Here is a 13964-nt window from a genome sequence, read left to right on the forward strand (position 1 = left end):
TCTGGTTATGCCTGAACAAACACCCCAGGTTATTTTCCCCCAAAAGGCTCAATAGCATACCATTTCCCCTAGCAGAACTTCAGAGCACATTTTCTTTTGGTATCCTTTCTCTGTGTTCCCCTTCCCAAATAAATACAATGATTAGTTATAAAAAATGGCAACACTCCAGAGATATGTAAAGTAGTAGGTGACAGTTGCATTCTTCCAGTCACTAATTAGTCCGTGTTACCATGTGTGTTGTGAGACTTGTCTCTAAGGCACATTCATCCATAATGTATGTGTGTGTAGTAGACGTGGTTTTTGTCAGTGTGTTTGTTTTTTTAAATGCTGCACAGCAGTTTGCTTTTTCACATAGTAATGCTTCTTGGCTGTATTTCCAGGTCATCCTATCTGGTTCTATTTCAGTCTTTTCAACAGTTACAGGAGATTTCCATTGTTTATTTTTGTTATTATTGTATAGGTGTACCAGAATTTATTTGTTCAGTAGTTCCCTGTTGGGCGATCATTTGAGTAGTATTGTCACGTTGTTCTCCATGAAGATTGTACGTATCGGTGTTCCCAAATACCATAAATAAAAGTAGTATTTCTTCACACCTTTATTATTGTGGTACTGTCATCTTTGCCAGGTGAAAATGTTTGATTGTTTTGTGTGTCTATAATTTTAAATGAGGTTGAGTATCTTTTCATATATTTGGCTGATTTTGATTTTTTTCTTTTATAATGGCCTTTTCTCTGCTTGCTTTTGTATTTGTCATCTAATAATTTATTGTTTTTCAAATAAGAGCTCTATATGTGTATTATAAAGTTATTTTCTAGTTTTCTTGTGTATGATGTGTAGTAATTTAAAACTTTTATCATATTCATTGATTGTATTTTTAAGTGACTTCTGGATTTTTTTTTTCTTTTTTTTTTTTTTTTTTTTTTTAGATTTTGCTGTAGGGCATATGTACTTGCTGGAGAAACAGAAATAAAGAGAGACTGATGTGAGGAGTGAGAAAACACCCTTCAGGAGGGATGTCCATGCCACAGTTCTTTCTCCTCTTGGAATTATGGGCACGCACACACACATGCCCAGTGTGTCTTTCAAGCTGTCAGTTCTAGGACTTGAACTGTGGAGTTGGCTATGTGGTATCCAGTACCTTAACCACCATGCCAAACACTGGCCTGTTTTTTAAATATTTTTATTTTATTTATTTATTTATTTAAACTTTTTTCGCCAGGAAGGAGAGAGAGAAAGAGAAAGCAAGAAATCATCCCTGGGGTGAATGGCCACCCTGCAGTCCTTTCTCCATTTTCCTCTTTGAATTGTGGGCATACATGCCCATGTGCCTGGTGTGATTTTCAAGCCACCACATCCAGGACTCAAACCATAGTTGGCCATGGGGGAGTCCAGTTCCTTAATTCCTATTTCTCATATATATATTTTTTTTTTGAGAGGTTTTCGCTATAAGGCGCTTGCGCTTGCCAGACAGAGAGAGAGAGACATAGAGACAGAAAGCGAGAAATCACCCCCCAGGGGGGATGGTCACGCCGCAATCCCTTCTCCTCCATTCTCCTCTCGGGATCTTGGGCACGCACGCACACACACCTGGCGTGAATTTTAAGCCACCGGGTCCGGGACGTGAACCGCGGTCGACTACGTGGGAGTCCAGCGACATAGCCATTACGCTAACTGCTGGTTCCCTATTTCTCATATTTTTAAACATAGTATTTTTTTTTAATCTGGCTTTATTCTGCTTATTGGTTGCTACTAAGAATGTCATCATTTCTTTCATTGTATTTTCTATTTTGAAAAGCAGAAACATTTTAAATCAGAAGAATGAGGATCATTTTGATGTTTGAATAGCAGCGGATGTAACAAACAGATCTATGTGGCCCTGTTTCCATCCCTTTGCTCTCATCAAAAATTAGAAAAAAGAATTCTTGGTTTAGTTTATTATTATCATTCTTCACATTTACAGACTTTGCCGAAGATACTGAGCCATCTTGCTCCAGCATTTTGCATGAGCAGCTGTAGCTTCGTAGTGGAGAAATCTAAAGAATCCACAGCTCGGGTGGTCGTGTGGCGGGAGATAGGAGTACAGAGAAGCTATACCATGGAAAGCACGCTGTGTGGCTGTGACCAGGGGAAATACAAGGTGAAACGTCTCCGGACTCCTACTAGACAGACATTTTGAAACTGTTCTTGTAATACGTTATCAGTTTGCAAGTGTATACTAACTGATAGATTTGTTTGATTGAGTTATACATAATTTGTTATGATGGACTAGAGTCATATGAAGTCTCAAGAACAGTGTGTGTCTGTACTCTGAACTAAATATTTGCTTGGGAGTCTTATTTTGAGGCTATTAACATTAGTAGTTATTTATAAAGCTGATTGGGATACACATTTAAATATCAGCTAGCAATTTGTAATGACCTGTAGGAGTAGTATGCTATTAGTAAAAAATGTGTATTATTTATATTTATTAGATATACGTATTTTTATGCATTTAAAATTAAACACATTATACTTATTTTAAGGTACATGCTTTGTTACATTTTGGATCCTATTCCCTCACTAAATTTTTTTCTTCACTAGTACTGTTCTGTGTTGCCATAGGCTTTCATTTGAGACAGCCAGAGTTCAAACCTTGCTTACAAAATTAAATACTAGTAAAATGTTAGGTACTTTGGATATTTTATTTATTTATTTTTTTAAATTAATTTATTTTAATTTGACCAGAAAGAGACACAGAGAGAGGGGGAAAGTGAGAAAGTAAGCCACCAGGTCTGGGACTCGAACTGTGGTTGGCCATGTGGGAATGTCCAGTGCCTTAACCACCATGCCACCAGATATTTTAGTTTTAAAGCCGCAATCCCTTCTCCTCCATTCTCCTCTCGGGATCTTGGGCACGCACGCACACACACCTGGCGTGAATTTTAAGCCACCGGGTCCGGGACGTGAACCGCGGTCGACTACGTGGGAGTCCAGCGACATAGCCATTACGCTAACTGCTGGTTCCCTATTTCTCATATTTTTAAACATAGTATTTTTTTTTAATCTGGCTTTATTCTGCTTATTGGTTGCTACTAAGAATGTCATCATTTCTTTCATTGTATTTTCTATTTTGAAAAGCAGAAACATTTTAAATCAGAAGAATGAGGATCATTTTGATGTTTGAATAGCAGCGGATGTAACAAACAGATCTATGTGGCCCTGTTTCCATCCCTTTGCTCTCATCAAAAATTAGAAAAAAGAATTCTTGGTTTAGTTTATTATTATCATTCTTCACATTTACAGACTTTGCCGAAGATACTGAGCCATCTTGCTCCAGCATTTTGCATGAGCAGCTGTAGCTTCGTAGTGGAGAAATCTAAAGAATCCACAGCTCGGGTGGTCGTGTGGCGGGAGATAGGAGTACAGAGAAGCTATACCATGGAAAGCACGCTGTGTGGCTGTGACCAGGGGAAATACAAGGTGAAACGTCTCCGGACTCCTACTAGACAGACATTTTGAAACTGTTCTTGTAATACGTTATCAGTTTGCAAGTGTATACTAACTGATAGATTTGTTTGATTGAGTTATACATAATTTGTTATGATGGACTAGAGTCATATGAAGTCTCAAGAACAGTGTGTGTCTGTACTCTGAACTAAATATTTGCTTGGGAGTCTTATTTTGAGGCTATTAACATTAGTAGTTATTTATAAAGCTGATTGGGATACACATTTAAATATCAGCTAGCAATTTGTAATGACCTGTAGGAGTAGTATGCTATTAGTAAAAAATGTGTATTATTTATATTTATTAGATATACGTATTTTTATGCATTTAAAATTAAACACATTATACTTATTTTAAGGTACATGCTTTGTTACATTTTGGATCCTATTCCCTCACTAAATTTTTTTCTTCACTAGTACTGTTCTGTGTTGCCATAGGCTTTCATTTGAGACAGCCAGAGTTCAAACCTTGCTTACAAAATTAAATACTAGTAAAATGTTAGGTACTTTGGATATTTTATTTATTTATTTTTTTAAATTAATTTATTTTAATTTGACCAGAAAGAGACACAGAGAGAGGGGGAAAGTGAGAAAGTAAGCCACCAGGTCTGGGACTCGAACTGTGGTTGGCCATGTGGGAGTGTCCAGTGCCTTAACCACCATGCCACCAGATATTTTAGTTTTAAAGATTGGATTAAAGTACAATGAATTGGACTTTTGGTAAGCAAAACTGATTTTTTTTTTTTTGCCTTAGCACAGAGGATTTTCAGGCGTGATGCTAATTATTCTACTCATTCTGTTTTGTTTTGTTTGTTTATTATAGGGCAAGCGCGAACCGAACTACAGAAAGAGGGTACTGAACTCCAGTACTTTCTTTCCAATAACTCTTGCTGGGTTTTAGGTTGACCCTAGCATACTGTTCTCCCAAAGTGAGATGAGACATCTCTCCAGATACTATGAAATAGTGACTTCAGGTCCTTCTAGTTTGCCAAGGGCATTGTGGTGAGAGACAAAATGTAGCGTGAGCACCCTCTCACTCTCAACTCGGTTCCCTTCTTGCTTCAGTGGGCAACCTTTCCCAGGTGTCTCTTACTGTGTAAGTATGTGGCATGGAGGAGAGCACTTGTTAATTGCCTTGTGGATCCTAGAAGAAAACTTCCAGTTAAGGGATTTGTGGAAAAAGATTCTAAATCGCTTGTTTTGAATGAGACAATTTATGTAGTTAGGCTGGAGAAGGCAGCTTAAGCATCAGTCTCTCTGAAACCAGCCTCAGAGCAGTGGGGAAAGAAGGGGTGAGGGCACTGAGACCCAGATGCCCTGTGATACATTGGTAGCTTGTTTTAGTGGTGCTTTGTTACTATATTTGGATTCTACCACTAGACTTATATTTGAATTTTTAAAAAATTCTATTTCTGTTTTGATACATTTATTTTATTTATTTATTTATTTATTTATTTATTTGGAGAGATTTTTTCTAGAGGGTGTGCACGCTCGCCGGAAAGACAGAGAGACAGAAAGCGAGAAATCACCCCCCGGGTGGATGGCCATGCTGCAATCCCTTCTCCTCCATTCTCCTCTCAAGACCTTGGACATGCACGCACACATGCCCAGCGTCAGTTTAAGCCACTGGGTCCGGGACTCGAACTGTGGTTGGTTACGTGGGAGTCTAGCAACATAGCCATTACGCTAACTGCTGGTCACCATTTATTTGATTATTGATAAACTGAATTTAAACAGCTAATATATTTCAAAACAAAATGTTAACCAGTTTTCTGAAAAGTAATTTTTTTAATTTTAATTTTTTTAGAGAGAGAGATTTTTGCTGTTGGATATATTTGCTTGCTGACGAGACAGATACAGAGAGACCAAAAGTGAGGAATTGTCACCCAGGATGATAGCCACACCACAGTCCCTTCTCCATTCTCCTCTCAGAAGTTTGGGCTTGCACACACACATGCTTGGCTTGAATTTTAAGTTGCCATGTTTAGGATTCGAACTGCGTTCGACTCTGTGAGAATCCAGTAACATAACCAGTATGCCATGTGCTGGTCCTGATTTTTAATATACAAATATACAAACTATTAAAAATAAAAAGCATGCCTAATAAATTCCCATTTCTTTTTTTAACAATTTAGTTAATAGATTTTACAGTGATTTAAAACTCTTGTGAAGAGACGTGTGTCTTACTAAGCCAGGTTTTTTCCCTTATGTCTAAAATGCAAGGCTTTGATCATGATACATATTTTTAAAAAGCTAATAGAATTTATTTCTTAGAAATGTTTGAAATGCATAGCAAAGCTGATTAGAAAGCACAGAGTTCACATACACCTCCTGTTCTCACACAGGCACCTATGTATACATTTGAAATTTGTTAACTAGTAAGTTGTATGAGTTGAATGTTTTAGGAAGTAGTCTTCTTCACTCTCAACAATGTTTTTATGTTATTGAACTTTTAGCCTGTAAATATTGTTATTATTTTCTAAGAACCAATGCAGAAATAGGCATAACCTTTTATAAGCTTTTAAATTAAAAAGACAAATGAATGTTCTAATAAAGTCAGATTGTAGTTCTTAGAATATTTGGGAAATAGCCAAATTCTTTATTTAAACCTAAAAAAAGAAAATCATTTTAAAGGCTTGTACTTCATATAGAGTGAGCAACAGTTTTCACAGTTCATTTTGTTCACTTACCATGTGCCATAGGAGTTTAGTCACTGAAAAGCTGTTTAATAATACTTTCTAATTGATGTCCACCGTCATCCACACATACACCTTTTATTGGTATAAGGATGCAACTTGTTTTAGAGATTCATTTTTATCTGAAAAACAAAGACAACCAGTATTTTAATTTTCATAGTTTCATAATCCATTTTTATAGTTTTATATGGTAGCATTTAACCTGATAAGCATTATATTGTTTATTGGGAAACTGTTGGTTAAGAGGGGGTCTGGGATGAAGTAAAAATTTCCTTTTGCTTTAGTAGACAAATTTGAAATGGAAATTCTTTTTCTTTTCCCCTAGGTTTCTGTCACAGGGTGTGTGTGTGTGTGTGTGTGTGTGTGTGCTTGCCAGAGAGAAACAGTGAGAGGAAAAGTGAGAAGTCACTCCCACCCCAAAGGGAATGGCCATGCTGCATTTCTTTTCTTTTTTTTTTTTTTTTGAGAGGTTTTTCACTATAGGGCGCGTGCGCTCGCCAGACAGACAGAGAGAGACAGAGAGACAGAAAGCGAGAAATCACCCCCCAGGGGGGATGGCCACACCGCAATACCTTCTCCTCCATTCTCCTCTTGGGATCTTGGGGACGCACGCACACGCGCCCGGCGTGGGTTTTAAGCCACCGGGTCCGGGACGCGAACCGCGGTCGACTACGTGGGAGTCCAGCGACATAGCCATTACGCTAACTGCTGGTTCCCATGCTGCATTTCTTTTCCTGCATCCTCCTCTTGGGATTTAGGGCATGCACACACATGTACCCAGTGGGGGCTTTGAACTGTGTGGTTGGCCATGTGGAATTTATTTTACTACTGTATCATTGCTTTAGATATGTTTGATTCTTTTCTTTGACAGTTTTCTTTCTCTCTCTTTCTTTCTCTCTCTTTCTGCCTTTCCTCCTTTCATTCTGCCTCTCCTTTCTCTCTCTGTCTCTCTTTCCTTCCCCACTCTTCCTTTCTCTCTGTCATTCTCCATTTATTCCATGAATGAGAGTGACAAGGATCCAGCACTACCAACGGGGTCTTGACCCGTGGTCCACTCCCAGCTTTAGCCAGCCTAAATCATGAGCACATGGTTGCCCAGTGCACTCCAGGAGGCCTCCAGATGTGAATGGCAATTCTCACATGTGTGTCTGCCTGGCAGTGTTGCAGTTAACTGCTGCACTGCTGTCTGGGGCTCCTAGTTTCCTTTTGTTTCTTTGTCTTTTTTAACTGATGACGTAAGGGAATGTTCAAATACACATTTTAGAGCCTTAGTTTTAACACTATAGTAGTTCAACATCGGCATCCAGACTATAAGAATATAAGAAGTACTACTGATGTCTTGTTAAAATATTTTCACAAAATGAACTCTAAGAGCAGTATTAACCAAAAAACGTTCATCAGTTTTCTCCCCCCATTGTAAAAGTACAAGTAATTTACAGTCATAGTGAGTGAGAAGAGACATGTGAGAAATGGGTTTAGGGCAGTTAGTTTCCTGTGAATTAGGTAATCTCATGCTGTTAAGACCTTGTCCTAGTTTCATACACAAATCACCAACCTTTTATTTTTAAAGTGTTTTTATTAATAATTTAATAATTTAATAATTTTGATGAGATATAGCCAGAATCTAGTACACTTTCTAATTATATGTATAATATTACTTCATTTCTAGGGTTTGCAGATTGGTACTCGAGAACTGGAAGAGATGGGGGCAAAATTTTGTGTTGGTCTGTTGCGTTTGAAAAGACTGACATCTCCATTGGAATATAATCTGCCTTCCAGTCTGCTTGACTTTGAAAGTGACTTAATTGAATCAAGCTGCAAAGTAACTAGGTAGGATACACTTTGTTTTATCTGTTTATTACTCTGTAGTATACTATTAGACTTCATTAAATAGTTACACATAGAGACAGTTGCTCATAGCCAAGAGCATGTTTTAGAATCAGTAATGTAATTTTATGTATCTAATGTTCATTCCAAATAATGATAGTACAATATTTTAATGTTGGCATTTAGATGAGATTTTAATGAAATATCCTTATAACCTGAGAGCTGTTTCTAATTATCTTAATGGTTTGTTTTAACCCCAAAATAAGCTATCTGAGAATTATTGTATTTAGGTAATATTTAACTTAAGAGTGCTAAGAGTCAAGATTCACATTTCAAAAGAAATTTTATGTTCTTATTACCTGTGCGCATCAAATGTCTGTCCAGTAAACTGTGGTTATATACATTAGAACTAATTTAACATCGTTTGAAAATTTAACTACATGTGCCAAATGTTTTTCTAAATAGATAATTTTTTTCTAAAATTTAATGTATATTAATTTGATTCATCATGGGCTGATATAATTTGGTATCATAATTACTTAATTGTTATATTAAAATGACAGGTAATAATTGTACACATTTTTGAGTTATGGGGTGATATTTCAGTATATATATCCAATGAGTAATGATCAAATCAGGGTAAATTTCATATATGTCACCTCAAACATTTATATTGGGACCATTCAAAATCCTTCCATCTAGCTTTTTTGAAGTATACAATAAATTTTTATTACATATAGTCACCCTACAGTGTTCTTGCACTCTAGAATTTATTCCTCCTAACTGTAATTTTGTATTTGTTAACTTTCCTTTCTTAAACACCTTTCCCCTGACTCTTTCCAGCTTTTAGTAACCACTGTTCTGCTCTCTTACTTCCTTAAGATCAATGTTTTTAGCCTCTACACATAAGAGAGAATGTGCAATAAATACCTCTTTCTGTGCCTGACTTATTTCACTCAGCATAATATCCTCCAGGCACATCCGTGTTGCTTTGAATGACAGATTCTCTTCTTTATTATGGCTGACTAATATTCCATTTTGTATTTATACCACATTGTCCTATCCATTCACCTGTTAATGGATTTTATGTCTTGACTATTGTGAGTAGTTCTGCAGTAAACACAGGAGGGCAACTGTCTGTTTGACATGTTGTTATCCCTTCCTTTTGCTATATACCCAGTAGGGTTGCTGGACCACACGCGTCAAATAGTTTTTGAGGACTCTTTTACACTGTTTTCCATAGAAGTTGTACTATACTAACGATACTCCCTGTACTAACTGATACTCTAACCAACATTGTGTGAGCTCCATTTTTTCCGCATCCTTGCCAGCATTTGAGAGATAGGAGTCTATTTTCATTCTCTTGCATGTGGACATCCAGTTTTCCCAGTACCATTTATTTAAAGAGACTGTCCTTTCCCCGATGAATGTTCTATTGTCTAAACCCAGTTGGCTGTACATATGTATGTTTATTGCTGGGCTCTCAGTTCTGTTCTGTGGTCTTTGTGTCTGGTTTTATCCCAGTACCATGCTGCTTTAGATACTTTGACTTTATAGTATACTTTAAAATCAAGCAGTATAATGCCTCCAACTTAGTACTTTTTGCTCAGGATTGCTTTGGATATTTGTCATCTTTCATGGTTGCCTGCAAAATTTATGATTATTTTTCCTATTTCTTTAAAGAATTTCATTTTTTAAATTTTTTGTATTTTTGCTATAGGTCACATGTACTTACAAGAGACAGAGAGAGGGAAGGTGAGAAATCACCCCCTGGGGAGATGGTCATACCGCAATCCTTTATCTTCCATTCTTCTTGGGATTTTCAGCACACACACCTGGTGTTTTTCAAGTCACTGGGTCCAGGACTCGAACTGTGAGGTTGGACATGGGGGATCCATTTGCTTTAACCACATGCTCCTTAGCTGACTCCTCATTGGATTTAACTCTGGATTGCTTTGGCTGGTAAGGTCATTTTTGAAATACTGAATGTTAATTCTTCCAATCCATGATTATGAGATATCTTTCCTTTTTTTTTTTTCTTTTGTGCCCTCTTCAATTTCTTTTTTATCGCTGTTTAATAGTTTTTACCATAGAATTCTTTCACCTCCTTGATTAAATTTATCCCTGGGTATTTTGATGTTGTTGCTAATGTTCATGGGATTACTTGCTTGATTTCTTTTTTGCCTGTTTGCTATTGCTGGATAGAAATGCTGCTGATTTTTATCTGTCACTAACAGGCAGAATGTATCCTGCAACTTTACTAAACTCATTTATTACTTCTAAGATTTTTTTGGTGATGTCTTTAGGTTTTCCTTTGTATAAGATCATATCAAACATCACAGTTTGACTTTCTCCTTTGTAATTTGGATGCTCTTTATTTCTTTCTCTTGCCTAATTGCTCTGGCTCCAATTTCAGGTCAAATTAGAATAAGTAAATAAATAAATACATTTAATTAATTCTTTAAAAAATAAAAAGAGTGGAATAGTAGGCATCCTTGTCTTGTTCCAACTCTTAAAGGAAAACCTTTTAACTTTTCCTTATTTAGTATATTTGCTGTGGATTTCTCATTTATAGCCTTTATTGTGTTGAGGTATGTTCTTTCCATTCCTAATTTGTTGAGAATTTTATTACGAAGGAATGTTTTGAGTTGTTGGAAAAGTCATGACCCATTTTTATGTAGAAAAACACTTAAAAAAAAGTCATGACTTAAGAAAACCCAGTAGAATTTTATGAAATGCCGTTTCTGTGTTTATTGAGGTGATCGTAAGGTTTTTCTTCATTTTGTTCACATTATGTGTCACATATTGATTTGTGAATGTTGAACCATTCTTGTGTCCCTGGGGTAAACTGTACTCAGTCATCCCACTTGGTGTATAATCTTTTTGATGTGCTCTTGGCTTCAGTTTGTTAGTGTTTTGTTGAAGATTTTGGCATCTGTCTATGTTCATCAAGAATATTGACGTGGGGACTAGCAGATGGCATAATGGTTACATCGTTGGACTCCCAAGTAGCCAACTGTGGTTTGATTCCCAGACCCAGCAGCTTAAAACTTACATCAAGTGTGTGTGGATGAGTGCCCAAGATCCCGAGATGAGAGTGAAGGAAAAGGGATTGTGGTGTGGTCATCCCTCCTCGGGGGGTGATTTCTTGCTTTCTGTTTCTCTGGCAAGCACATGTACCCTATATCAAAAATCTCTCTTAAAATAAAATATATTGACCTGTAATATTCTTTTTATGTTGTGTCCTTGCCTGGTTTTGGTATAAAGTTAATACTGGCTATGTAAAATGAGTTTGGGAAAATTTCCCCTCCTTATATTGGAAAGGTTTTGGTGTTAAGTCTTTTTAAAGGTTTGATTAAATTCAGCAGTAAAGCCATCAGCTTTGAACTTCTCTTTGTTAGAAGGCCAGTTATTGATTCAGTTCTGTTACCCATTATTGATCTATTCAGGTTTCCTCTGTCTTCTTGGCTTATTCTTGGTAAGTGTTATTTGTTGAGGCATTTATCTATCTCTTCTAGGGTTTTCTTTTTTTTCTTTTTTTTTTTTTGTGAATAATTGTTCACAGTAGTCTCTAGTGGTGCATAGTCATTCATAATAGTCTCTTAATAGTCTTTTATATTCTTGTGGTTTCCGTTTTAACGGTCTCCTTTTTGTGTCTGATCTAATTTATTTGGGACTTTTTTCTGTTTTTCTTAACCTAGCTAATGGCTTGTTGATTTTGTTCATCTTTTCACAAACACCAACTTTTTGTTTCTTTGATCTTTTGCATATGGTAGTTTTTAGTTTCAACTTCATTGATTGCTGTTCTGATCTTTTTTTTTTTTTTAATTTCCTTCTACTAATTTTGAGTCTGGTTTGTTCTTTTCTAGTTCCTTGAGGTATATCACTAGGTTGTTTATTTGAAATAATTTTATTTTTTAGTGTAGATGTTTCTACTGCTGGGTCATTGGAAAAGTCATGATGCATTTTTGCACAGAAAAATATATTGTGACTTCTGATGACCTAATACAAAGCTCCTTCTCTATCCTGCTTTTGTTGAACCCCATAGGTTTTCATATGTTATGATTCTATTTTCAAATAATTTGAAAGATTTTTAAATTTCCTTCTTAATATCTTTCTTGACCCATTGGTCATTGAGGAGCATGTTTAATTTCTAGGTTTTTTTACAGTTCTGAGGTTTCTGTTACTGCTGATTTCTAGTCCGATTCTATTGTAGTTAGAAAAGATAATAGATATGATTTTGATTTTTTTTAAATTTGTTTTGACTTGTTTTATTTCCTCACATATGGCCTATCCTGGAGAGTGGCCTGTGGGCTGATAAGAAGAAGGTATATTCTGTAGCTGTAACCTAATGTAATTTAAATATAGGCCCCTTTGGTCTATTATATTGTTTAAATTTGATCTGTTTTTGGTGATTTTATGTATAGATGATCTGTTCTTTCAGAGTGGAGTGAAATCTCCATCATATTTGCTTTATATATTTGGGTGCTAGTGTTAGTTATGTATTACAGTGTTAGTGTATGTGTTATATTTATAGTTGTTAGATCTCAGGCTCAATTGATCCCTTTATCATATATAATGATTGTCTTTTTTTAAATTTTTTACAGTTTTTTACTTAATATCTGTATCAGATATGGCTATTTCTGCTTGCTTTTGGTTTACCTAGAATGCTTTTTTAAAAATCCCTTCATTTTCGGACTTTTTTTTTTTCCTAAAGACTTATCTAATTAATTTTATTTGTTCATTCATTTATTTTAATTTGACCAGAGAAACAAACACACACACACACACACACACACACACACAGGAGAGAGAGAGAGAGGGGGAGAGAGAGAGAGAGAGAGAGAGAGAAGGCAAGCCATCAGATCCAGGACTCAAACCATGGTTGGCCATGTGGGAGTATCCAGCGCCTTAACCACTACGCCACCTGCTGGTTCCCAATTTTTCAGTCTTATGTGTGCCTTTATAGGTAAAGGGAATTTTTTTTTTCCCCCCAAGAGGTTTTTGCTATAGGGCGCATACACCCTCCAGAAAGACAGAGAGAGAGAAAGCAAGAAATCACTGCCCAGGGGGGATGACCACACCACACTCCCTTCTCCTCCATTCTCCTCTTGGGATCTTGGGCACACACGCACACGTGCCCGGCATGAGTTTAACTCACCGGGTCCAAGACTCAAACTGTGGTAGATTACATGGGAGTCCAGCTAACTGCTGGTCTCAGGTAAAGGGAATTTTTGTAGGCAGCATATAGTTGGGTCTTACTTTTTTTTTTTTTTTAATTTATTCAGCTACCTTATGTATTTTAGTTAGGGAATTTAATTCATTTACATTCAGGGTTATTATGGATAGGTGGGAACTATGCCTTGTCATTTTGTTTGTTGTTTTATGGCTGTCTTATGTCGTCTTTTTTTCTTCTTTACTATTGTTTTTCTTTGTGGGTTAGCCATTTTTGTAATGATAAGGTTTGATTCCTTTTTCTTTCTAATTTGCATATCTGGTCTATCAGTGAATTTTCTATTAGGTTGTCAGAAGAGTCATGACTTTTTCAATGACCTAATGTTTTTGTTGTTTTCACGATAGTAGTTATTGTCTTTTTACCTGTGGGTATGGGACTTCTATGAGCCTTTCTTTTAAGGTCAGTCTAGTGGTGGTAAAATCCTTTACTTTCTCCTCCTCTGGGAAAGACTATATTCTTGGTCAGTTTTGAAGGACATGTTCATTGAAAACGGTAATTCTTGGTTACTGGTTTTTTTCCTTGGAGGACTTTGAATATATCATTCCATTTTTTCTGGGCCTCCATAGTTTCTGCTGGGAAATTCACTGTTAGTCGTGGGGATTTCCATAAATGTGACTTGCTGCTATTCTTTTGCTTTTTTAAATTCTTTGTCTTTGACTTGGACAGTTTAATTATAATGTTGTCTTAGTGAGAAACAATTTGGATTGAATCTGTTGGGG

The 13964-nt window shown here is 36.4% G+C and overlaps 2 protein-coding genes across 2 annotated transcripts in view; both read left to right on the forward strand.

Moving 5' to 3' along the window:
• The window catches only part of AGTPBP1 (ATP/GTP binding carboxypeptidase 1), a 134753-nt gene extending 132576 nt beyond the window's left edge, over nucleotides 1–2177 (forward strand). The window contains exon 23 of the mRNA XM_027775591.1: nucleotides 1962–2177. Within this exon, the coding sequence (XP_027631392.1) occupies nucleotides 1962–2177 (216 nt within the window). The remainder of the gene's footprint in view (nucleotides 1–1961) is intronic.
• A 1080-nt stretch (nucleotides 2178–3257) lies between these two features.
• The window catches only part of LOC114009973 (cytosolic carboxypeptidase 1-like), a 32969-nt gene continuing 22262 nt past the window's right edge, over nucleotides 3258–13964 (forward strand). Inside the window, exons 1-2 of the mRNA XM_027776472.1 lie at nucleotides 3258–3460; nucleotides 7852–8012. Of these exons, the coding sequence (XP_027632273.1) occupies nucleotides 3326–3460; nucleotides 7852–8012 (296 nt within the window). The 5' untranslated portion in view covers nucleotides 3258–3325. The remainder of the gene's footprint in view (nucleotides 3461–7851; nucleotides 8013–13964) is intronic.

Source organism: Tupaia chinensis, unplaced genomic scaffold, assembly GCF_000334495.1.
Source record: "Tupaia chinensis unplaced genomic scaffold, TupChi_1.0 Scaffold000007_1, whole genome shotgun sequence".
In the NCBI taxonomy this organism is placed as follows: Eukaryota; Metazoa; Chordata; class Mammalia; order Scandentia; family Tupaiidae; genus Tupaia; species Tupaia belangeri.